This window comes from Micropterus salmoides, unplaced genomic scaffold, assembly GCF_014851395.1.
Source record: "Micropterus salmoides isolate LMB-PRFRI ecotype aquatic unplaced genomic scaffold, ASM1485139v1 Ms_hic_scaffold_10, whole genome shotgun sequence".
Classification (NCBI taxonomy): domain Eukaryota; kingdom Metazoa; phylum Chordata; class Actinopteri; order Centrarchiformes; family Centrarchidae; genus Micropterus; species Micropterus salmoides.
In genome coordinates this window covers 28,669,733-28,697,164 of record NW_024040041.1, presented here as the reverse complement: position 1 = coordinate 28,697,164, position 27,432 = coordinate 28,669,733, and the positions used below count along the sequence as shown (strand labels likewise).

Below are 27,432 nucleotides of genomic sequence, written 5' to 3'. Positions count from 1 at the left end.
AAACAATATTTCATGTGAATTATTGCCTTCAGGATTCATGACAGATTACATACGTCACTCTAAGATCAACCTTTATTGATCCCCAGAGTAGAAATGCAGGTGTTGTAGCAGCAAAAGGACAGAAATAAGTGCAAAAAATAAAGAAAGGTAAACTCAAAATTATAAGACAAGGCAGTACATATACAGTACTCACGAATATTGGTTTGATTGATTAAAAAAAAAAAAAAACTAACCGATTCAGGCAGCTGTAGACGAGCAACTCCCGCGTTCTTTGAGGTAAAATGATATTTATTTATCAAAGTCACCAGACTGTATAGATAAAAACAGCAACTTCACCTCGCAGAACATGGGATTTTCCTGGGTCAGTTAGTTTGTTTGTGTTACTTTTGTGTTTCTGATTGTTTGTGTTATTGCGTGACAACACCAAAGTCACACAATAACACAAACTAACCAATCGAGGCAATGGTAGACCAGAGAGGTATAATTACTGTTTCTGTCGAGGGAGTCTGGTGGCTTTGACGAGAGAGAGTGAGAGAGTTTCTGGTTAAACTAAAAGGATCTTCCTCTTTTAAAAAAAATAAATAAATAAAGAATAGGTCTCTCTCTGTTATCATAATGTTATCAGACACTTTTAATATCAATCTACTGGAACAATTTCAAAAGATAATGTCCAAAATAGTCACAAAACATGGGAGTCCAGGTTGAAAAACAAAGATATCAAGTTGTTTTAGCTTTTGTTTTTATCACAGCCCAGCAGCTGAGCACGTGGGCAGCGTGCTCCTGCGTTACTAAAGCAGAACAGTTAGTATCTGTGTGTTTTCAGTCAACACAGACTTTCACACCGAGCTCTGCTTTTTGAGTCACAACCCCCACTTTGAATTGTCCTCGTTCCAACACGTGCGACAGAGAATCTATCTGTGGAAACATTTCACAGCTCTTCTCCCTCACATGATTATCGGGCCGGCATGTGGAAGGTGTTTCTCACCTTCACCTTATTGAATAGACTCGCTGCGCTCACCTGCTGAAACTGCCAGGCACCCAGAGACGGATGCTGTTACCATGGCAGGCAGCATCTTCTCAATGTTGAGTTTCACAGCAGCTGGTGTGCTTCATCTCATCACAGTGTTTACGCCTGCAGCTGCAAATGAAACCTTCTCTCTCTCTCATTGTTTTTTTTTTCCTGCTCTTTTACTGCCTATCCTTTCTTTTTTGTCATTTTAATTGGTCCTCCTCCTTTCCTATGCTCAGTTCTTAATGTCTGTCTCTTTACCGTCACCATCTTTACTCGCTCGGGCTGCAGGCTTATTTCTGCTTTTAGGACTGACATGCTGATCAAAATATCTGCAGCACAGCTACGCTGCTTTGGCAAGAGGTTCAGCACAGAAAAAAATGCTGAAACTGACACAAGTCAAACATGTTTTCTGCTCTGAGCCATGTTTTGTTGCGTAATATAAAAAACTTCAGCAGAAGATACAGAACAGAAAGAACATAAAGTATCATGTTTGTAAGCTCACATAGATCAGCAGTGATGTTTAAACATGTTTTTCTGACCCAGTGAATCCTGAATTAACTTAATATGCTGATGCCTAAGAGAGCATGTGTGTGTTTTGTTCTTGTCTGTCTTCACACTCTTCAAACAGATGTGGAAGCAAAGATAGGATTTCTCTGGAATTACAAATCACTTATCTTAAATGTTTTTTGTTCCGATTACATGACCGACTGAAGATAATCTGATTAGAGCTGCAACGATCAGTCTATTAATCCATCAGTTGTCAACAATTTAATTAATTTGCAACTATTTTGATAATCGGTGAATCGGTTTGAGTTATTTTTTAAGACAAATTATCTGATTCCAGCTTCTTTGTTGTGAATATTTCTGGTTTCTTTACTCCTCTATGACAGTAAACTGAATATCTTTGGGTTGTGGTCACAAAATGGATTTGAGGACGTCCTCTTGGGGTTTGGGAAACACAGATTGACATTTTTCACAGTATTTCGACATTTTATGGGCCAGACAACTCATTGATTAATCGAGAAAATGATCCGACAGAGTAATCCATAATGAAAGCAATCTTTAGTTGCAGCCCTAAACCTGATAGGTTTGATCGGTTTCATTCAAGCTTTATTGATTATTGTTGGAAGCCCGGATGTTAAAGTTTGAATTTTTCATCTTCAGATTTGATTTCTTGAATTTCACCTATTCAGTTTTCTATTAATATTTGAATCCAAAAGGTTTTTTTGAATACTGAACACTTTTCTTGAATTGTCTGAACTTGTGAACCCAAAACAAAAATCTTAAACAAAGTTTCTGAAATTACCTTGTGCAAATGTCGTGGAGGGGAATTTAAACCACATAAATTCAGACGGATGGTTTTCAAAGTCAAATATTCTTCTTTGAAAGAACGTTTCCTTGAACATTTTCTCTGGGGCTGCAGCAGCCAGCAAAGGTCTTAAAAGTCCTTTTTGTTCACACCCAAACACACAAAAAAAATCCCCAAAATAATTCTCCCACCTGAACTTGTATTGTTTGTTGTCTTATTGCCACAGACCAGTGTGTGCACGTGCAAAAAAGGCCAATAATAAATGCAAATTATTAAAACCCAATGACACCAACTAAGAAATTTCGTACATCATATTGGCCATGAAGTATTAACAAATATATTTATTTCGGTAATCAAAAATTATATTAATATAACAATTATCTGTTAGACCAACTGTTAATAATAATAAATAAAAATCCAAATACTTTTTGGGGGTTTGGGAGGGTAGTGCTGTGAAAAGAAAGTCTATATTGCGTATGAATACTGTCACTGTATTTAATCCAACCGTTTCTAATCCCAGGGCGTCACATGTGGACGCTCGGTCAAGACTCCTTGGCATCGCTTTTTATTGCCTTGGGTACAATTTAGTGTCGTTTTTGTCTGTGTAGGGCTCTGCAGTCATGGTTTCCGTGGTCCAAGTTAACAAGAATAAATATGCAACATCTGGGGAGACTTTCAAAATAAAACTAGTGGTTAATGTTGTGAATCATCGTAATTTGATTAGGTTTAGGCACCAAAACTACTTGGTTAGGTTTAGGAAAAGATCATGGCTTGCGTTAAAATAACTACATAACTAATTTGACTTAAATTACAGAAGTTTTCTGGCTGATTTAATTATATTTTACAGCTGAGACCTCAAACAGAAGTAATGTGTCATTTTCTGTAACAGACTTCTGAAACAAGTCAAGGTAAAAACTATGACAAGCTATATATTGTTTTGCTGTTAAAGAAAAGATTTTAAGGGTCTTTTATTAATTTACTTAAGGACTTGCACACCACAGTAGAGTCCTTTGATAGATCTTAACACCAAACCGTCTCCTCTCTGCAGCCTTGCTAGTGGTGAATATGTAAACATGGTGGTGGGAGAAACATTGGGATCAGTGAGTTCAGCGCTCAGCTGTAATTGCTCTGCTGAAAATGCAGCGCTGCTTGATGATTTGCTCTCCAGCTCAGCTGCACTCTGCAGCTTTTATTCCTTTACTATTATATCTGGGCAGACTGAGGTTGGAAAGAATAATTTCACCCGTCTCTTTCTTTATCAGCCTATAAAATGCTGTGTGATGTGCACGTCTGCAGTCAGTCAGTTTGAATTTCTTGCTCTGCCGCATATGAAATGAGGGTTTCTGAGCCTCAGTTGGCCTGATGTACTGTTGGTGTATAGAAATATAAAGATGGGGGACAGATTAAAGGAAAAAAACTGAAGAAAAGAGTTGAGAAACACATCAAATGCAGATGTTTCTGTAATAAATAGTTTGGTGTAGATAAAAATGATGTGAATTAAATGCTACGGCCTTTACAGTCACCAGATCTGAACCCAGTTTCACACCTATGGAAGAGTTTGGACCAAGGTGTTAAGATATAATAAGATAAAATTATATAATGTAACCCTTCCTCTTCAAATCTAGTTAGTGTCTATGTCTCTGATGCTAGACGTCTTTTTGTTATGTCTGGCTATGTTTGTGTTTATTTCTATCTGCTGTATTCTCTTGCAGAAAAGATCTTGATCTCAGCGATACTACCTGAATAAATAAAGGTTGAATATCTTTTGGACAAATAGTGTTCATCCCTCCAACAGAGCACTGAAGCTGTTCTGGAGGTTCGTGGTGACCTGACTCCATACTGAGCCGCGTCATGTTGGTTTTTCCTTTAATTGGTCACTCATCTGTATTTTTAACTGTACCATTAAATCAGATTCAGTCCTACCTGGGTGGAAGTGTTATGTAATTCAACTTCCAGCGAGGCTTTGGGGGCAGACGCTGCTCATTACGGCCGAGCCAGAAGCATGCCTCAGTGGTTTTACAGCTTGATGGGGCATAATTATGAGGCCGACATACAGAGTAAAGCTTGATCCACTGCACAAAATGATGCAGGTTTTAGTCTGTAAAGGCTGAAACAGGAATTCTGATCTTGATACGGGTTATTTCTTGGCTTTAAATCTGCAGTCGCCGGAATCAGTTCTTTTGACCTCTCAGCCCTTTCACACCTCAAAGTCCGACTCCATTTCTAATACGCTTATTTCTTTGTGAGAAAAGTGTTCGACAACATCCTGGTGGCTCTTATTTCCAACACGTACTCATACCGACAAAATAGGTCTATTGTCAAGTATCCCAAAATCACATATAAGACCGTTTTCCAAAACAACATACATGTCCATTGGTAAGTGCAAAGTCATATTTGACCATACCCCAAAAACGACATGTACGAGTGTTGGCAAGTACCAGTCCAGCGACAGGTTTGCTGGACCTTCTGGACGTTGCGTAAGTCGTAAGTTCCACGTGGTAAATGTTGTGAAACGGTGGTAGTTTGGCAAGGTTTAGGTAACAAAAACTACAGGGTCAGTTTTAGACATAGATTGTGGTTTGGGTTAAGATAAGTATGTTACGTAAGTCGCGTGACGTAAGTAACAAAAAATTCTTTCTATCACAACCTCGGTTTTCTGAGTGAAAGACCAGAGTTTACTGTACTCATCCATCCACCCCACCACCTCCTCACACGGGCTTTGTCACGCTTCATACTACGTCACCTGACTTCTTCTGCCACTAGAGGTTCCGGTCTGGGTCGTGGTGCGTCCTGGCAGAGTACATTTAAGTTTTTCTCTGCTGTTATGACCCTGCTTTTACCAAGATTGTATCCAAAATCTGGATTCACAGAGACGATCGTGAATAAAGGAAATAAATATCGTACAAGGTGTCGGTGAAAAGCCTGATTATTCGTATTAGAATTATGGGCGAGTAAACTGGGTAAATTAATCTGTTTTTAAAAATTGTATTTAAATGTCTTTTTTTATGTTTCCCTATGTTACTTTTATGTTTCATATAAAGCACTTTGAATTGCCTTGTTGTTGAAATGTGCTATATGAACAAACTTACCTTATTTTTGTTCATTTTAAACAAGATTTAACACGTTGTTGAACAGAGTTTTAGAGGCGCTTGTCTTACGTTTTTTGTTGAGATATGTTAGTTGCTTTCCCTGAGCTAACTGGCCGCTAGCTGTAGCTTCATATTTACCGTCCAGACATTAGAGTGTCTCGTCATCTTACTCTAAGAACAGGGGAATTTCCCAAAACTATCCCCTTAATTAAATAAAAATAACAGGGGGCACTTTTAATTCTCAGAGTGTTTATTTCAACAAATGTTCACCACAGTAACATCACTACATGCAATACTTCTGAAAAACACAAAAAGAGAGAGCGATTTCTTAAATGTTTGAAAAAAAAAAAGAAAAAAAAAAGACTTGGCATTTTCTACATTCATCCATCCAGTCTCACATTTTCAGGGTTTAAGTTTCTAATGAATTACACATCAAAAGCTGCAATAAAAAGTTGAATTTTATTCTTCTCATGTTGAATTACAATTCAATTGGCATATTTTAATGTTAAGGATATTTCCTTGGCACATTTTTCAGGAAAAAAAATCCAAATAAATGACTTTTTAGATATAATGTTAACTGCTCAATGAAATCTACGGTTTCCATTTTCTTTATTAACCATGCAAGTAGAAAGATGAGAATTATTCATGATACTTTTCTCTTATTTATTATTATATGTGGAAATTCAGTTGTTCATGGTACCAGTATACTGCAGTTTAATGGGAGGACTGTCTAGAAGAGTAAAAACCCAATTAACACTTTCTGCTGACAATGAGGTGCCTTTTCAGCCGCTCATTTTGTTGATTGCTACTGTACAAGTGGGCAAAGGACATTTTGGGTGTCTAGGTACATCTACTTTTATGGGAGATCACAACATCACGATAATGAATAAAAGATCTCAAGTGCCACTTGATAAAAACAAATAAATATAATGCATCTGACATAAATAAATAATTTAAAAATACAAATAAAACTAAGAAAAAAAAATCTAAACATTTCTACCAAACATGAAAATGACGCACTACAATAAGCACACAAATAGCCACAAATCATCTTACTGAAAGTTTTCTTCACAGATTGTTTTTGCAGTGACTGGATTTTTCCAAACATTTGAATATATTGCTCGTGGATTATGAATGTTGTTGTTTTTTTCTCCCCCCTCCCTTCAGCTGTTTTCCTGTACAGGTTGTCCGACGTACTATTACAGTAACTGAAGTATAAACCACATACAGGAGGTTTGTGATTGTCTCACGGCTCATTTCCTCAGAGTTCGTCTTCATCAGAAAAGAGTAAATCCACAGTGAAGCTACAACGTCAGACTGCTGATAGTTTCCAGCTCCAGTCGCCACACTTTCCTCCTCTTTCTCATACTCGGAGAAACTCTTCAGCTCACACCAGCGTCACGTGTGAGCATGCAGCCGGTCACGCAGCGCCAGCCGCCCTTTATACACAGATCTCGATGGGCGTGGCCACCGGGATGCGTCCCCTTTCGTTGTTTTCTCTGTTGACCCGGTCATAGCTGCCGGTGGAGGACGGCGAGCTGTTCGTGGACATGGATGAGTAGTTGGTGTCCATCATCATGTTTCCCTTCGCCACCATGCAAGCAGGCGACAAGCTCTGCTGCTTCAGTCTGTCCACTAATACGTCCTCTTCAGACGAGGACGAGCTGATGTCCAGCGGAGGCGCGCTGCTAGCTAAGCCGCCGGCGCTGCTGCTGTTCCCGTTTTCCGTGTCCAACATCCAGCACTGGTTGAAGTAGCTGAAGACTTCTTTGACAGAGCAGCGGCGCTCCTGCTCGATGGACAGGAGCCTACGAAACATTCGTAGAGCTTCATCAGTGAAGCGGCGCCACTGTGATGGCACCGTGCCCGTCCGGCGGCGCTGCCAGCGGACAAACTCCTCATAGAAGGCGTCGTTAGGCATGGCCTTCTCCCAGGGAAAGTTTCCAGTCAGCATGCAGAAGAGCAGCACGCCAAACGCCCACACGTCCGTGCTGTAGTCCACGCAGAAGCCCTCGTGCCGCGAGGTGTCGCACAGCTCCGGCGCCGTGTACGGGATCGTGCCACTTACGCGCTTCACAGGAGAGCCGGCACGCCGCGTCATGCCAAAATCTGACAACTTGACCTTCCGGCACTCTTTGTCAAAAATAAGGATGTTCTCGGGTTTGATGTCTCTGTGGACCAGCTTCTTGCAGTGCAGGTAGTCCAGGGCGATGGCCACCTGGTGGACACAGCGCTTGGCCACCGTTTCAGGGAGTCCCACCTGAACAGGGAGTGAGAGACACGAGGAGGTCACGAACATGAAACCACTTCAGAACATTAGTTAAAGAATAACCCCACACTAGATATCAAAACCAAATGAGTAGCTTGTAAGGATCGAAACCAAAGTATCTATCCGCCAAACCCTACGAAGCACGTAAAAAACATGTGACAGTATCTACGATCACAAACCTACAACAGTGCTTTTGTAAAGAAATCTTTATTTTTAGGAAATAGTGCTTGAATTGGTATTACTTATTGTAGCGTCCTCCATTTTCAGTTCGCCTGATTTGCACTTGACGCAAAAGTCGCATGAAAATAGGGCTGGCCGAAAAACACAACAACAATAATTTTGGCGATATAATTTAGCTATATAACAATATAACAAATGTTTATTAAACATTTGATTTAATTTATTTGAATCGCGAATGAATTAGCACTTCTATTAATTCATAGTTGCTTTGAATGTTCTACCTCAGATTTGTTAAGTCATCTCTGTTTGGCATCAAGTGTTTGTTCTGACCATAAAGAAAAGTTTAAAACCACAATTAACCATCTAGTTTCTTCAACTTTCACTCAGGAGCAAAAATCAGCCTCTAAAATTTAAAGAAATAGTAATTTAAAATGTATGGTGATAATTATCGATATCAAATGATGTGACATTTTTAACATTTTTGACCATATGGTCCAATTAAATGAACTGAATTCAGTTGCTCTCAGGCCCCAAAACTTTAAGAAAGCTCAAAGAGCCCAGGTGAGACTTCTCTGGGCTTTTATTTTGATAACACAACAAGTCTAGTGAATTTTTGTGTTCTGGCACCACAAGAGACAACTCTCCACAGAGCTGACATCTAAATGTCAAGCACAACATAACATAGCACTGGATGCCAGCTTGTAATCCACACTGCATGCATGCATCTGTAGCTTGAAACAACGCTCTGAAAATAGTTCCCAATATTTGGGGGATTAAGGGATAATCATTTGGATTATGTTAAAATTAACGCATGGAAAATATGGGTGATGGCTCATTTTTTTGTTTGTGTGTGTGTCTCAGCCTATCTCACCTGTGGAGGGATGATGTCAAACAGATCTCCCGCCAGTGCGTACTCCTGAGCGAAGATGTAGTACTCGTCTGTTTCAAAGGCGATGCCGTACATGTTGATGATGAACGGGCAGGGCGACAGGTAGAGGGAGATGCTGTACTCTCTCAGGAAGTTCTTCAGCTTGGTGGTCTTCTTCCTCAGAAACTTCAGGGCCATTTTTGTGCCTTAAAAAAGAAAAGAAAAAGAACAGGTTACATAACTCCAATCTCATTCCTCGCTTTCTTGTCCTTTTCCATCACCTTAAAGTGTTTGGGGATTTATTCCACAGCCGCCTAATTGCGTGCATGAAACTTAATTAAAATCATTTAAAAAATCTCATGAATAATTAAAATTCTCCATTGTGGCAGAATTAAATCCTGCTGCTTTTCATTCTAGGAGATTTATACTATATAAAGTATTTAAAATCCTCTGTTGGACCAGATATTAGTGACCAGGATGTTGCCTCACTTTCAATCTGCTTTCAGGTTGGGGATTTCGAGGTAAAGTGATGCTTACAGCTGCAAACATGTCCTGGAAGTAAGATTAGAAAGCCACAAAAAAAACAAGGAAGAGTGTCATTCAGCCTGCAACAAAACATTTCACTTGATAAAATGATGTATAGGATGCACTGAAACACATTTAGTCGTCTGGAGGGAACACAAGAAGGCAATTTGTGAGGACACGGTTCAGAGGCTCCTTGCTGCAACAAGAGGAGCAGCGAGGGGAGAGAAATTACCAGGGCTAATCTGAAAATACCCCGGACAATAACCTGGAGAGCTGCCACGCCTGCCTCTCCCTGCACCAACAGACCGTGTGTCAGCGAAGATGAGAGGCGACACTTCTCCAATAGCACTGGATCAGCTCTGCAAAGTGCTTTGTGCATTTTACAGTGTGCAGCCACTTTAGGAAAAGGTCAAGATGGAGGTCTGTGTTTGTTCTTAATGCCGTGAAACGAGAGGAGTTTCCCTCATTTTGACGGGACATAAAAAAAACAACATCTATTTATTAGGGATGAGTGAGAACTAGGGATGTGACGAGGCACCTAACCCATAAGACGAGACACGAGATTGGGTTCAACAGATCGAGACGAGATTTTTTGGAAATCTTCAATGCTGAATTATAAAAAAATTTATTTGATTTATTATTTATTTCCTGAATTTTGATGAATTCTTCTACACCAATAGATGGGTGCAAATATTTTATTCAAATAATGGCAAAATTCACGTGGGAGGTGTCAATTGAAAACCTAAAAATATAACTGAATAAAATGCAGTGCAGAAAAACGTCTCCCACATATCTGAGTTCTCGGACATGTCGAGAAAAAAAACGTAATATTACGAGAATACCGGAGAATTCATAATATGCCCTATACTCTGCTGTGCATTACATTATTGCTCCGCTGGTATTTTCCCCTTTAGACAGTTTGACAGACACAGTTTGGGAGTGCGTGCTTCTGCTGAACTAACTGAAACACTTGTGATCAGGCAGAACTCTCACCACAAATCCACACACGTTAACTTCAGCAGCTCAGACTATTTTTATCTATATCAACTATTACATTACGATGTATTATTACAGGTACCCAGAAGTACATAAGGTAATTCAAATTAGACCCGCCTTTACTAGTGGCAACATTAAATATACATCAATATATGTAAATATATTATAATTTTAATATTATAAATATTATTCTGAAATGGACTATTCTGCATAACATTTTTAATAATAATGCATTTTATTTCTATAGCTATATATTTCTTTTCAGGACACTCAAAGACACTTTACAATAAAACCAGTAGTTGTGTACATTTAAAAAATAGATAAATAGAAAAATATATAACGATAAGTAAAAAAACATGTAATACAAAATGCATAAAAGCGTACGGGCGACAATGCAATGTAAGATTATTTGAGTTAAAAAGCTAGTCTAAGGACGCGGGTTTTGATGAGTGATTTGAAAGAGTACATCTCGCTACATTCTCGGATGTGTGTGGATAGAGAGTTTCAGAGGGAGGGGCCTGCAATGGCGAAAGCTCTGTCACCCCAGGTACGGTGCTTGCTCCTGATTGGTGGGGAGAGGAGGTTACAGGAGGGATTGTGACGGTGGAGCAGGTCTGTGAGGTAGGAAGGGGCCTCGTTACAGAGGACTTTGTGGCTGAGAAGAAGGAGAGTTTTTTACTTAATGCGATGGGGAACAGGGAGCCAATGAAAATCCTGGAGGACGTGGGTGATGTGGTCATGGGTGCGGCTGTGGGTGAGGAGGCGGGCAGCAGAGTTTTGGATGTATTAGAGTTTATTTAGGGCTTTGGCAGATGCTTATTATATCAAGATGCTGATATTTCTGTATGTTTACTTAAATAAGGGTTTGAATGCAGGACTTTTACTTATAACATTATTTCTATACATATAGTATACAAGTGGTAAAAATCCTTCTTTCACCAAATACTTTTCTACTGGACCTGTGAAAACTCTCCGAAACTTTCACAAAGCATTGGACTGTTGTACTGAAAGCAAACACGGTTTACGGTTTTATTGTCTGTATTTTATTCGAACCTCATCACCATAGTACCCAGATGTTTACCGCTGCACATACAGGTCAGCTGGGTCTCTGACAATCACTTATGATATAACCCAAGCATATTATCTCTACATGGAATAAATAACTCTTTTCTTGGCTGTGCAGCACCCTCTGACTGGCACACTAGCCAACAAGTAGCAGCTTGCGCTACTGTGCTGCAGTAGTTTTAATGTTTACATAGAAAATGAGTTGCTTTGTTAAATCAGCCTGCTGGCTTATATGCAAAGATAAACACCATCTGTTCAGGGGAACTCAGCTGACTCTTGTAAAAGTACAACTGTGGGTGTTTCAGGGCAGAAACTAAAGATAACTGCTGACCTACATAATGTTACTGTATCAGCCCGTAAAAATACACAAGGTTTTTAGCTTTCATGTTTTGGCCATATTCTTTTACTTATTGAACAATGCATTAAGTATGACTTTATCATAGTGTGTAAAAATACAATAATGTAACCTGTGTCTTTGTTTTTGTTTCTATGAGCTTGACCCTGCCTTTCATCTCAAAAGCAGAATTTCACTCAATAATGGATTAAAGTTGTAATTCATTATTGATCCATCTGCAGGTAATTTTTCCAATTAATCAGAGTCTATGAAATGTCAAAACATTTTTGTTTAAAAATCCTGAAGATATTCAGTTAACATTGAATTATGACAATTAAAAGCAGCAAATTCTGTCATTTACTGAGAAGCTGAAACCAGAGAATCTTTGCCAACTATTTTCACTTGAAAAATGACTGATCGACTTATTGATAAAATAGAGTAAACATTTCAGCTCTACATAGAATAAAGACCCCCAGACTGACGTAGTCGACTCATTTGTGGTCGTTTGTCTCTTTGAAATAGTTTTGTAGTTGTTTTGCGTCTCTGTGGTCGTCTTGTGTTTCTTTTAAGTCGTTTTACATCTCTTTGTAGTCATTTTCCTTCTCTGTGGTTGTTTTGCATCAAGTGACATTTTGCTGAGGAAGCAAAACTCTCAGGTGCTCCAGTCAATTCAGTATTTAGTTCATAATGGGGATGGAGAGAGCCTGTGTATAGTGAAGTGAAGTGTAGTGAAATGTATTTGTAATGTACATTTACTCTAGTTGCACTTCTTTACATGCCACTTTCTACTTCAACTTCACCACATTTCAGAGGGTAGTATTGTACTTTTTACTTCACTTTGATCATCTGACAGCTTTAGTCACTTATACAACACATATGAAAAGCTTATAAAATATGACAGATACAGATTAACTATCCTCTATAAAAGTACAGCTGAAACCTTGTTGACTGATAGAAAATTAATTGGCAATCATTTTGATAATTGAGTTTAGATCTAAACTTAACACTAAATAAAAACTGAGACGCATGTTTTCTCTCCTTAAAGCAGAGCTGTTCTGCTGTTTTAAATTGCTTTTCTAATGGGACTGTGTTTTAATGAAATGTTACTGCAGCCTCAGTTGTAATATGAAGGAAAATATCTATAAAATCTACGATATATTGGATTTGGTTGGCAGAGACTCAATAACTTAATAACAATAACTCAATAACACTGTTCAGGATCCAAACAACGCCATCAGGATGTCCCTACATCTAACGGTGCAGTAATCCAGTCATGCCTGTTTCTTAACGGTTATATTTGAGATCACTTCTTCACTAAAATGCATTTGCACAGAAACGTCTTCACCTTCTGCCCATTCATTTATATATAGTTATACATCCTCCATCCATTTATGTAGTTCATACATCCTTTAACTGCGCACTTTAGCAGCTAGAAAAAGGTCAGACTTCATCTCAGTGACAGACTGCAGCCGCTCTAAACGGCCAGTCTAGCTGCAGCTTTCTACTCCATAAAAGAGTCTATTAAGATGGACAACATTTCGGCTTTTAATAGGAAAAGGTTGAACAGTTTTTTTAATAGTTAAGTAGTGAATTTAGACATCTTAGATCTTGACATTACTGCAAACAGGTGGCCTACTTTCAAAAGTAAACACTTGAGAGACTAAATAAGGTTTTGAGTAAAGTGAAAACAGCATTATTTTTGATTCTCAGTGTAAGTGAAGCATTTGACAGCTGCACTATTCTTACATAAAATTAATGAATCACAACGTAGAGCCACACAAGTTCTATATCCCATTTCCTCCATCTGCAGGCCTCTATATTTTTGCTCCCTCTGGCCAAATATACATTTCTGGAGTCCAGTCTGGGAAATCTTCTCCTCCCACAAGAGGTGATAAATTGAAACTAGAAACGCAAACTTCCCCCTGCTCCATCCAACGAAAGATGGACTCATCAATGGTTGGTTTCCTTTTACCTTGAGTGCCTTTAGGAATAATAAAGCAGGCATGGTGGTGAACATGAACTGTGTCCCGTTTTCTGACATTTCCCATGATTATCCAGCGTCTAATTGACCGTTTGCTAAACCCCATCAAGCTGTGGGTGACAAATTTGCCACTTAAAATCCTTTTTTGAAACAACCATTTTAGACAAAGTAGCTTCTGCGACTGTCAGTTTTTCCAGGTGAAGTGATGTGTAAGCTGTTGCTGCAATATTTACTGTATTACACAGCTGCCAACTATCATGCATTGAGTGTGAGACTCACGTAATTGACACTATTAATTAAAACAAATTTATAACTGATAATGAATGAACTCCACCCAGCTGATGCAACACCGGTGTAAGCCGTGATAGTAATCACATGGATCCACTCTCACTCTACAGTTGTGACAGAGTGGTGGCGTAACTGTTTTGCATTATAAACATATTAAAAAACTGAAGCGCAAACTTGCTCTGTTTGCGTCTGTGAGTTGCACTTTATCAGAGGTGAAAAGGTGCCAGGTCTGCACATTTAGCGAGGTTACTTCCCCAAACAATAGACACATAAGAAGATGAACATATCAATTCAGAATGCCTGAGAGCCTTACTGCATTATATTCTGTTATAGTTTTAGATTCTTAATCGTCACCTGTTTCTCTTACATAAATGAAGACATTTCAACAATAAATTGATGCAGAAAAGACAGAAATTTGTGCAAGAAACTTCACCAGAATGCAGGAAATTAAGTGTTAAATGCTCACAAGTTTCTGTGGGAGGACCATGGGGGGGGGGGGATCTGTGTAATATGTGTACCCTCCAATGTTGAGGCAAAACCTGCACTCCTGCATTTCAACAACAAATTTACTCCATAAACTAGAATGCAAGAACAGTCTCTGGGACAAAAACATTACCTGAGGGGAACATTCCCAAATGTCTGGTTAGGTTTAATCTCCCGATTTAGGCTATAATGTCTGGGAGTATACTGATCGTACTATGCATTACAGTCTACAGCCCTGTGTACAGCATTTCAACGTGGGAAGTATCAGCTAAAACACATAGTAGTTACCTCTGATTTTGTGGATGACCAGGTCCACTTTCCCATAGGTGCCCTTTCCCAGTTCACAGACGACCTCGTAGTATTTGTTGATGTCCAGTTTTTCCAGGTTCTGTGCAGCAATCAGCTGGAGTTCCTCCAGGATGTCGATGGAGGCGCGGGAGCCGTGCGGCGAGGAGTTCATTGTTGTGGAGGGGCGGGCCGGGGAAGAGGGCTGGTCTGGAGACAAATGTTCCTGCGGAATAGGAGGAGCAGGAAGGAAAGCAAGGTTCACCAAGTGACCAGTATCCACCCATGCCTCCATTCCCACACGACCTCCACTGTAAACAGACCCACTGTATTGTGTGTACACATTTCAACCGGAAGGCTTTGTGTCTAGGCCAAACAAACTGTTACGCAATTTTTGAATTGTGTTGTCACTTAAAATTTTCAAGCTCACTGGGCTCCATTACAAGGAGAGAGAACAGTAACTGAACCAAAACGAAAGACAGCTTGCTGAGGCTGTGCTAAATGTTAATGTTAAGCATGTGTAATGTTTACCAGGTTCACCATCTTAACGTGTTAGCATGCTAACAATTGCTAATTAACACTAAACGCAAAGCTGAGGCTGATGGGAATGTTATTATTATTGTGGGTATTTAGTTATATGCAAATCATAATATTGACCTGATGATGGTGCTACAGAAAAGTCAGAGGATCACAGAAGTTATTTCATTTCATCTCGAGGGGAACATGAATGTGTGAACCAAATTTCATGATAATACATCCATCAGTTGTTTAGACATTTTGGTCTGTTATTTCAGTGGTGTCCTGACAGACGCTGCCATCCCTAGAGTCACTTTTGAAGAGGAAAGAGTCTCTAGTTTGAACACAAATGTAGTATGTTACAAAAAGTTCCCAACATGGCGCCAACATGAAGCAAAGACCTGGCTGTCGTTATTCTAACATGATCAGCTCAATTAGCATTTTCACCTCAGAGCACCAACCTGGACTCTTTCTGCGTCGATTCTCTCCTCGCCCAAATACATGCAAGTCAAATCAAACCTCCGTCACAGTAGGTGTGAATATGGGGATGTCGGGGCTTTAACCCCTGTCCAGAGTGTTTTCCTTGTCTTTCAAGCATATTCATACACCATTCACACTGAGGTGTGACAAGGATGAAGACAAATAATATAAATAAATTGAAGTGCAAACAAATTAAAAGGATCTGAGAGATGAAGATTATTGCTATTTGTGGAGCTGATCCCCTGCTGCTGATTAATGATCCTCCTGCATTAATGAATGTCTAATTCTGATCCGATGTGTTTCCACGCCGTCGCGCCTGCTGGTTTCCATTCTCAGCAAATCTGTCTCACCTTCCTCCTTCTGCTACCAAAAGAAGCCAAGCAACACTCGTCTGCCGTTTCCTCCATCGCTCATCAACCCACGGCGGCCACAATCTCCCAATGACAGGAGAGATTCGCAGCCCTGATGGCGCAGCAGAATTGTACCATCTCTCATTAGCAGGGATGAGAAAGTGTTGAATGAGACAGGATGCTATGCGCATTCTGTGCACAGAGTCCGTCTGTGCCTGCCTTGGAGACGGCGCCTGTCTACAGTGTGAGTGTGACTGTGCGTGACGGAGAAATGTGTACACAAAACTCAAGTACAGCGTGTGAAAACAATAAAACCAAACAGAAATATGCAGTATGTTCCACTAGAAAGAACTGCAGAGGTATTAAAACTGTCACTTTAGTTTTTCACTCAAGTTATACTCTGGATACTGACATCGATATTTGGCCATTTTAAGAATCCGACAACATATTGTAACAAACAAACTATACAAAATGGGGACACAGCAAAAACATCAGTTTTACTTTTGCTTCCAAAACACGTCTTGATTCAGACTAGTGAGAACAAAAAGGCCCAAAATATACATTTAGGTGTTTATTTTACTGCACTTTGTCCATTTGCTTCAGTAAATTTCACCTAAATTTCTCTTAAATTCAAGTTAGCATCAGATAATGCCTCATTTGCATTTTTTTCCCTTTTACAATTTAAGAAAATTTGTAATACATATAATAATTGTTTTGATGTAAGTAATCAATCTGGAAGGTTTCATGGTGGGTTTTTTTCCACCTCATACTCCCTCATGGGACTGGGAAATATGGACGTACTACGGTTAAGACAATGTAGTTGCAAAGGAAATGGCTGTCTGACGGCAAAGTAAAGCACTGAAAATATTGTAAATATTTACAATATATACTTGAACAGATATTCATCAGACTTAAATACGTTTTACTGCTGGCCCGATCCACAACTCTCCAAACTGGGGACATGACGAACATCAAATCTACTGCAGGTAATATCAGAGACCCGCTTCAAAAAACACTAACCATTCTTTTAAGTATAGTGTTTGAGTAAATGTTTCCACTATTAACTACAGGTGCTTCCAAGTCAACCAGGACTAAAATCTTAAACTTAACTTTAAGATCAACACATTGTTTTTCCTCTTCATCTGGTATATTGAACATACAGAAAAAAACAAAAAAAAACAAAACAACAATACATGAACAAAAGCTGAAAGCCACAGAAGAAAATTGGATGGTGACAGTGGTAAAATGGCTCTGGACACAAACAGTATGGGCTGAACATAAACCTACAACAAGCAGATAAAAATGAGGAGTCAGCCGAACCCAAAGGAGCCAACTGGCTGTCCGTCACTGGTCCACTCAGCATCCCTCTGACAAGGTCAATAAAACACTCCGTGGAGGAGACAGCCAGAGTGTGTTAATGTAAACACACAGGAAAAAAAAGTACCTGCTCATGGAGGAACCGCCAATGCTGCTTCTGTGACAGAATTTAATTAAATACTTCTAAATAATGACCATTTCGTCCAGTTTATGTGCACAGCCTCAGTTACAGTGTCAAAGTGGCCACATCAGCAGCAGCACAGTAAAGGAAAATGGGTTGTCACGTGAATAAAGAGTTGCTGCACAGACACCTCTGACTGGATCTGACAAACCCTGAGAGAGTGATCAATCTCAGCTCTGTAGTCAGCATTTTCAAATAACAGCGACAGGTCCAAGAGAGAGCATTTCAAAGCTGGTTAAAGCTTGTGCATAAGGTTGTTCACCAATATTCTCTAGTACAACTTATGAAACCCTCGTACGTCTCAATACCTTTTTATGCGCATTTGTCAATTTGTCCATCAAAAAATCTGAGTGGAAATGCTAGACATTTGAAAAATAGTCAAAATATCAACAATAACAAGGGGTTAAACAATAACAACAGTGTATATTCTTAGATGAGATGGAAAAGTTATAAAAATAAAACGCATCAAAGTGCAATGGAAACAGACTTAAATCATGGTGTTACTTAACCGTCTGCTGAAGAGACAATCAGATCTGTGTGGAGCGATGAGGAGATTGTAACCTTCCTCACATTGATACATGAAACAAACATAAATGTTTCATTGACTTTAACGACATCATGTCGTTGTGTCCTCTTCCTTTTGTGATGGTTTGATGGCACCAACTGGAGGAGGAGTTATTTATTTAGACGAACCAGCAAATAACATTCACAATAGTTGTTGGCGCACTTGTTCGCATTTTCTTTTGCCAATTTTCTGGAGTTTCAGTTTTTCCATTTTGATGAAAATATTATTGAGAAGTAAAAAATGTGTGTCAACATTTTTACCGCTTTTTTAAATGATCCAAATTAACACAGACTAATTCTGATTTTGGAGTTGCTTGAATTTATTAATCCTAGCTGGTCCCTCATTTGTAGCATATCGAATACTCAAAACTTCATGAAATGATTAATCTCAACCTCTTTATCCTACATAATTTCTTAATTACTCTGAATGCTACCAGAGACGTTTTATAGGGGAGACGTGGCATTCAATAACATTCTCAATACAACTCTATGGGGACTAGAAAGCCAGTCTCTTTTAACAGCCAAGCGGGAAACATATTTCAGCCAATCGTGTGGTTCCACTGCCATAAGGGTCTGTTTTACTGTGACTGCACATGCATGGAAGTAGTGGCGCATGTGTAGCAAAGTATAACCGGTCGGGAAAAATGCTTTTTAAACCTTATTTTGGGGCAAAGTTGTCAATCTTTTTTATCACTTTTTTTTCAGATTTTACTCATTTTTACTGCTCATTCTAGTCATGTAGTTTTTATGTCGCGGTAACCAGTGAAACTGCAGTTCTGGCTCTCTCCACATTGATTGAGATAGGAGCCTGGTCTTGTTAGTCTTTGTTTTTGCCAAGATGGCGGCCGAGTGGCATTACTTGCCTATAAATGAAAAAAAGAGAGACCATTTTGTTCACTGCTGCCTTGTTTTATTCTTATATTCACTTAACCATAATAACCTTGACACATACTGTATGCATGCAGTATGTACACTTTCATGCTCAATTCCTTTCTTTATCTCAACCATATAACCTTCGCAGCATATGCATACGCTCATCTTGTGCTGCCGTCTGGAGATGAAAGAAGTCACAACCAGCTCTAATTAGGAGCATCTTCTGTTCGCTGCAGCTCCCGGCAGAACCAGCGCTCCTTCTCAGGGTAACGGTACCCAGGCTGCTTCCCAGAGGGCCTCAACAAGCGCCAAGTCCTGTTTGCATCCCAGACGAACGGGGGTGAGACCGCCTTGCTGTCTTTCATTTCAGTGAAATACTCATCTGTAATGAAAGCACAGCTGGAACTCAGCCAATCTGCCTTGTGTCATTGCTGCTTTTCTCTTTCTGTCTGTCCCTCGCTGCTAATGTTACCTGCCAATTGCACCACACAGGAGGGGAGGTGAACGGTGCCGCTGGTGCAGGGATAGCACAATTACAGACCTCTACATGCTTTGTAAATAGAAAAACCTGCAAAATCAGCAGTGTATCAAATACTTGTTTTCCCCACTTTTATATACCTTTTTTGTGCATGTAACAGATTTGCATAGTGAAAAAGCCCAAAGTCCACCCCAAAGGGAGTTCCCATCTCCCACAGAAAACTCTGCTCTGAACTGCCTGAAAACAGCTGTTTGTAGTCCAGCCTTTACTTCCGCTTTCTTGTGATGTCAAAAGAAAATACGTCATAATGCTCGCCGAGCGACTAGTCTGACACGCCCTCAAAAACAGCGGTGGAAAAACACTGAGCTGCAGCACACCTCTCCTCTCCCTTCCAAACACTAGCTACCCTCCAAGCAGTCAATGGACATGAAGTTGTTACTGTGATGTAGAGACAGAGCTCAGTTAAAACTTTATGGACGAAAGACACTTTTGCTGGTCGGCAACATGTAGCCTACAGCTGAATCAAAGCTGTTTACCGTCTTTTGGCTGACCTGCCCTTCTCTGCTTCTGATTGGCTAGTAGTCCTTAACTAGGAACTGCACATGTGCAACTCCCAACAAAGATCATTTACAGACAAGATGCATCACTCCAGAGTTAAAACGAAGCTTTCAACACAGGGTGAAAAGAGGAGCTGCAGCAATGTGCAATATGACAAAAAATATGGTGTTTTTATAAAAATTAAACCATGTAAACCTGTTCTGGTACAACCCCTAAATAGGATTTTGAACCTGAAAATGATCATAATACTACCTCTTTAAAGTATAAAAAGGTGTAAAGATTCCTTTATTTTTTATTTTTTATTCATTTATGTTACCTAAAACAATATGGAGTCCCACAAGGATCAATACTTGGTCCACTACTACTACTTCTGTATATTAGATTCACTTAATTAATTTCACACTTTCTTTTCATCATATAAACATTCAAATGGATTGGAAAAATCTGAAAAATTAGTAGGCAGAGATGTGCAAGTGACTCAGGTAGAGCTGTTCTCAGTTTTCAGCTTCTTGGAGTGCCAGAAGACTCAATTGTAGGTCTTCTACTTGTCAGTCTTTATATTTTTACTACGAGGGATCTTCCTCTGCAAGCACAGTATTGATTTTCACAGCTATGCTGACGACTCACAACTCTACATAGATGTTGATCCTGAAAATCTGAGCTCCCTTATAGGCATTATAAGAAGGTTTCTCTTCCTCCAAATGCACCAAGGTTCTAGTTACTGGTAACTAGAACTTTGGGGGGGTTTTTTACGCTTGTAACGCTGCCTCTTCTTGGATATTTTTAGATTCAGTGTAACTTACAATTTCCAAGGATGCAATATGCAAATCTCCATCGCAAATAAACAATCAATAAATCTGCTTACAAATCAGAAAAAAAGACGCTCATTATAGCTCCAGAACGTCATCACATGTTTTCTTCAGTATCAAAGTAACACAGCTGTCTTTTCATCCATGGGTAAAATGCAAGCAGTAATTTCTAATTTGGCATAATTTTAATGGGGTCAATTTACCAAAACATATAGTATAATAAACATTAGTCACCTGGTTTATGGCAACATTATATTGTCTCTTTACATCCACAAAGCATTATATGACCTGTAGTCGCAAAAATTCAAATTAAGACAAAAGTAGTAAATAATAACTTTGAGTTAAAACCATTCTTTTAACCGTTTTTCATGCTGCACCATCAATATATTTTGTCCCACCGACATGGTTCTTATATTCCCCGGACACTGACACTCTCCGTTATCCAATCCATATACATACATACATACATATACATATTTTGCCTGTGTTGAACTTGTGGACATACGGACAAGAGACCAAGCAATTGTAAATTACATAAAACTATTTTCTTGCATAAAAACTGCAATAAATATGCATAGTAAGACTTACAGCCAAACATAAAATAACAATACATGTAGTGATGCAGTCTGTAAATAAAGAGAGAGATACAAGCATTACACCACAGGCAAGAAATTTCTGTGTGACTGATTCTGGTCTGACTTTCTAATCACAGAAAATGAACATAACTAAAAAGGTCAGTGCGTTTCTTTCTTCCCCGCGACACAGAGAAGCTTGTGCAAGCTTTGATTTCATGCAGACTTCAGCTACTGCACAATGCGCTCAGGTCTCCCCAAAAACGTCAGTAAATCAATTAGGCTACAGCTTGTACAGAATGATGAGTTTTAACTGGAACAAAAGAAAATAGATAGCACTGCTCCTGTTCCGAAGTCTCTGCACTGACTTCCAGTTAGTTTCAGGATAGATTTTGAGTTCATAGTCCTTGTTTATAAATCTATTCATGGCCGCAGGCCGTCCCTGATATGTTCTTGGTTCTTTAAATCTACAGACTCTGCTGATCACTGGACCAAAAACTCAAAAAGAGAAGCTGCCTTCTGCATGTTTTATGGAGACACGATCAATTACTACTATATATTATTACTACAAGTAACTGTACGTAAATGGGACAAATCTGAAAAAAGTGCTGAGTAATGGTCTATCTGTTGTTTGCACACACATTAAGCACTGCAGAAAAACTGCTTCTGCCACCTCATTTGTGTTCCGGCCAACATCGACTTGTAAAACATCAGCACCTAATTAATCATTTGTGACGCTAAATCAATGTCAGCAAACAAAGAAAAAGACTTAATGAGCAAATGTTACCATCTTACGCCACATTTGGCTCCCTAAAAAAGTCTTTTAGATCCCAAAGGGTTTAATAAAGAGGAGAAAACAACACTTTTATTCTGGTAACAGATTCTCTACTTCAGGAGGAGTTTGTGGAGTTTGTTTTATCAACCAGATTTTTTTACCAGTTACAATTTGTCAGTCCACCACTTTGGTCCAGACTGGAATATCTCAACAATTATTTGATGGATTGGCATGAATTTTTTGACATACATGTATGATACCTAGAGGATACATCTTACTTCCTTTGGTGATCCTGTGGCTCTTCCTCTAGTGCCACCAGCAGGTTTACATTTGTGATTTTGAGCAACACATCTCAGCAATTACTTGATGAATTTCCATGGCATTTGGTACTAAGCGTTCAAATTCTCTTCAGAATAAAGTCTAACAACTTTGGTGATCCTTTAAACTTTAGCGCTACCATCGGGTCCAAATCGCTGGACAATGACGAGTGTTGGAAAGTACCAGTCTGGTACTTCCCAACGCTCGTACATGTTATATACATGTGCATCTCAAAAAATTTGGATTTCATGAAAAAAATAATTTCCTTCTGTAATTTCATTCAAAAAGCTTGATAACATATAAAGTGTAATATTTCAAGCCTCTTTTTCTTGTTTTAATCTTGATGATTTTGACTTACAGTTCATGGAAATCAGACTTGAAATCCAAAAAAAAACGAAAATCAATAAGGTTCGAGCTCATCGATACTGACTTGCGGGTCCTATGATGTAACGTTATGTCTCGAGCAACGAATCTGATTTAATTTGAAATACAATGGATAAGAAAATCATCAGGCTTCAGTCTCTCTGTCGGCTCCTACACACACAGACAGCGGCAGCAGCAGAGCGAGAGGCGGCGCTGTCGCGGTGGAACACGGTGAGGGTTAAGTTAGCTCCAAACTACTGTAACGTTAGTTGATGACAGCTACGCTCGTTACTGTAAGTACGTGCAATAAAACCTTCAAGTAAAAAGACTTTATCAATACACCTGTCAGTAAGGTAACGTTAAACATGTAGAAATGGTTAATTTAATAATTTCTGTCCTCAGTATCTCATCCTATGTTTTAGATAAGCACAGCTAACGCTAGCTTAGCATTAGCCAAATGTTAAAAACAAGCTAAATAGGAAGCCGTCTGTCTGGAGCACAGACTGGTCTGTAGTCTTAAAAACTCAGCTGCTGGCTGAGACACACCAGCCGCTCCTCCTTCTACTTGGTAACGTTACCTGCAGCCAGCGAGAGAGGAGGAGGGACTGATACAGACTGATGTTATTCTTTGATGTCAGATAAAGTTATTGAGTTACTTTGCTGTTGTCTAGAAACAACATTTAGCTGTATTTAAAATATTAAATTAAAAATAACCAGGCAGTTAAAATGTACGCTTCAATATGTTTATTTATCGCAAGTGATATGTCATTATCGCACATTGAATATTTTCCTCATACCGTGCAGGCCTACCTCATGGCCGTTGGGTCTGGTCTTACCAAATAACCATCACTAAATAATAGTAAAGTATCGATTGTGGTATCGATAAAGAATCGAATCATTGAGCAGTCTCATAAGGGTCTCAATATCAATAAAAATTAACGATCCCCATCCCTATACAGCAATGTCAACCTGAGGAGAGCTCTAATCAGATAATTGACTCAAAACACCTGCAAAGGTTTCCTGGTTCTGGTGCTCACAATTAACTTTGCCCCGATATTCATATTTTTGGAGATGCACCTGTTTATGTCGTTGTACTTTCCAACATACATATATGTTGTTATTCAACCCATTTGTTGTTTAGGTATGAGGACAGGGTTTTTTTGTTTTTAGAGATATTGTAATTGTCCAACAATCATCATAATTCCTCTGCCTGAACTGTATTAGCTTGACTTCACAAATTTGATCCACAATTTTTCTGTGTTCATAAAACATAAAATATCCAAAGCAAAGATTTGGTACAAAGGACCAGTTTGTTTGAAGCCACTGATGCGTCGTGAAGCGTGACTGCTGGAGTGTGATTGCGGCTCACACTCTGCCGTAACATCTGCCACCTCTTGGTCTGATTTCAGTGAGTTTCAAACATAATGACGAAGGAAGCTAAATCACCGCTGTCTGATTTATGAACTCTGACTCGGTTATACAGTGGGAGACAGACTGCTCAGCATTAAAGTGTCATCTCCTCTGCTCACATCCTTGCAGTCTTAGCTGCTCGCACATACAGGAATCTGATCTACAGGGAATTCCTTACGAGGTCCTGCAGGTTTAGCACCAAAAAAGCATCTCTCTGTGGTCGTAACTTTTAAAATCAATTGAAAACTAATTCTTAGTTAGTCAATAAGTATAATATTAGAGCCAAGTAAGGGTCACTGATTCAACACAATGTGAACGTGAGTTGTGCCAGTCTGGCAGGTTGTTTAATCACCTGAGTTGCTGACCTGCTCGGCGGATGGATTCTGTATCGTGCTTCAATAGAAGAGGAGCAGCCTTGTAAACACAGAGGGATTTTTTATGCTTAACTGGAGAGTGAAGACTTCACTGGAGCTGAAACAGTCAGTCGATAACAAACAGACAAATATTAAATATTTTGATGAACATTTAGTCACAACGCCGCTCTAGTTTCAGCCTCTCAAATGTGAGGAATGTATTCTTCACTTTGTCTTATTTCATTGTAAACGGAGTTTCAAATTTGGACGGTTGGTCGAACCAACACAAGACATTTAAAGACTTCGCCTCCTGCTCTGGGAGGCTCCAGTGGACATTATTTAGCTGCATCAAAGCTTTTTGCAATTATTTGATCCATTGAATCCGCTCAAGCGTTTTTATGCTCAAAGATAAAAAATTGTTTTGAATAAAGATGAGCAGAACAGAAATGTATTGACTGACTGGAGGGACCTCTGCTCCTGACATCGAACTTCAGGCTTCCTCTCCAGTGCCACTCTTTGTGGGCCGTTTGGTCGCATCCTTTGTCAAGTCGCTGCCAGTGAACTAACGTGTGTACATAAAGTGTTATTCTCTGAATCTGCCCGCTAAGATAACAAAACCAGGCAGATTATTTCTGCCTGACGAGCAGCGTGTAGAACTAAAACTCCATCCTGCCGACCGTCACAGCCACAGCGTTGGCCCTTGCGCGCCTGCCTATGTGGCGGCCTGTGGCTCGGGCCTCTGGTGGGGCTCGGCTCCCACCGTGCTCATGGAGCTGTGGAGCACATCAAAGCAGCTTTAACTGGCTCGGCCCTTCAGCATCTGCCAACACTGGAGCTTTGGGCCTGAACGCTCGGCAGCGCATCACTGGGCACACTCCTTTAATGCCAACCCGTTTCTGCTGCTGTGAACCCCACGCTACAGTAGGTAACATAACCCCCCTTTGTCTGCTTTAATCTGTCTCTTCTTCTACTCTGACTTTCTTTCTTTCTTTGTTCCTCTGCTTTGGTAATGTGTGATCTCCCCGTCTGCTGGGTGGCTGTGTGTACACATGCATCAGTGTAGAAAGAAAACAGACAGACATCTCGGAGTCGGTCTGCAACTAAAGATTCTTTTCATTCATCGTTTAATCTTATTAAACCCAGTGACTTTTTAAGTGGTTAAAAACTTCCAAAGAGCCCGAGGTGACTTCTTCAAATGTCCAAAACCTGAAGGCGATGGTGGGATATTTACATTTCGAAATACTTGAGTCTACTTTCAGGAGTAAACAAAAGCAGCTTCTCATTTCTAGTTTGTTTTCATCAGTGTTGCTGTCTGAAATGACAACTGTCCCTGGAACATGAGCTAACGTTAGCTTCATTAGATGCTTATTTTTTCAATTAATCATATAAGCAATACCTTTAAGCAAAAACAAAATAAGATATCTAGTCTTCTCACAGCCCAAAGTGACAAAAATCAGCAAATCATCACATTTTGGGAAGCTGGAAGCTTGGAAACCCAAGTAGGTTTGTCCCAACTATTTTTTCTTGAACCTGAAAGACTAATTATCAAAACAGTCTCTGTCAATCAATTAATGGACTAATCATTTCAGCTATGAGAGCCCTGTCGGCACAATCTCTGCAGCCCATTCTGAGAGTCCAATCGCTTTCAGATGCTGTTTTTTTACCCCAAAGATGAAACGACTTTCCTTTAATAAAACAAACAAATAAATAAACGAACAAATAATATTCATGGATTTCAGCATCTACAGCACATCATCCTACACAGGGCTCACTGAGAGGTGATGTCAGTTACATTGTTTACAGTCTGGGAGTCATAAAAACCTGCAGCACAAAGAAGTGAAGTGTGAATCAGCTCTGCAGACACAAAGCACACATTACATGCATCCCAACGTGCAGCACAGGTGAAGTCAGGTAGAGCTGGAGAGCGTGCACGTGAGCATGGGAAGACATCATGAGCTTAGATGTAGGATGTGTAATCAATAAATGTATGAAAAGCAGATAACAGATGTAGCCGCTGGTGTGTACAGATGTGCAGCTGGGACACAATAGCCTGACAGCAGCTCTGTTGTTCTGCTCACTCAGTTTTTTGTGGCATGGCGCAGGTTTAACTTTTGAAACGTGTGTAATCATTTAAAATATGATTTACAGCTATAAATACAAAAAAAAAAAAAAAAACACACATACACACCTGTTTAAATGAGGATAATTAACGAGCCGGCTTGTAAACACAAAAGTCCTCCAGCTTTGCAACACAGCAGCACAAAGACACGCAGGACATGCAACCAGACATAAAGCACAGTCTGAATAAAAACACATTTTAAATACAAACTAGCGAATAATTAGCAGGTTTGGACCGGATGGGAAGCGATAAGACATCAGCTCTGATCTTACCTTTTAAAAATGTGCAGCATGCAGTATCTGTCAGTCCATCCAGACAACAGCCGGCTGTGAAGCTGGGAGACGAAATGCCGCAGATCCTTTGAGTTGTTTCTTCTTCACGGCTCAGAAACCTCCGCCGTCTGCACCGTCGCTGTCCGTCACAGTCTGCCCGCTGCTGCTCACCTCTGGAGCCGGTTTCTATTGTCTCCGCACTCCGCAGGCGGCCCCGCCCACCGCCGCTAACGTCCAATCACAGCGCAGAGCGGCGGTGCGCTCCTCTGCGGCGATGCTGCCTTCACATGATGTAGGAATTTACAAGCTCGACTATCAGACTATTGCAATAATGCAGTGTAGAAATACTGCTCACTGAGTGTTTACTAGCCTACTGTATATTGTCTATTAGATGTTAAGCATGTATAATATTGATCATGTTTACCACCTTAATTTAGCAT

The 27,432-nt window shown here is 39.7% G+C and overlaps 1 protein-coding gene across 2 annotated transcripts; it reads right to left on the bottom strand.

The window, feature by feature from the left end:
• Positions 1-5,642: 5,642 nt before the first annotated feature.
• On the bottom strand, positions 5,643-27,157 carry unm_sa1261 (un-named sa1261). 2 transcript variants are annotated; one of them, XM_038707167.1, is made up of 4 exons: positions 26,993-27,157; positions 14,688-14,910; positions 8,731-8,933; positions 5,643-7,670 (listed from the first exon to the last, which is right to left on the bottom strand). In XM_038707167.1, exons 2-4 carry the CDS (start codon positions 14,857-14,859, stop codon positions 6,852-6,854), a joined length of 1,194 nt encoding a protein of 397 aa, XP_038563095.1. In that variant the 5' UTR covers positions 14,860-14,910; positions 26,993-27,157; the 3' UTR covers positions 5,643-6,851. The 2 variants fall into 2 exon arrangements, with proteins under 2 accessions (XP_038563095.1, XP_038563088.1); XM_038707160.1 differs by lacking the exon at positions 26,993-27,157 and adding an exon at positions 16,031-16,218.
• Positions 27,158-27,432: the final 275 nt, after the last annotated feature.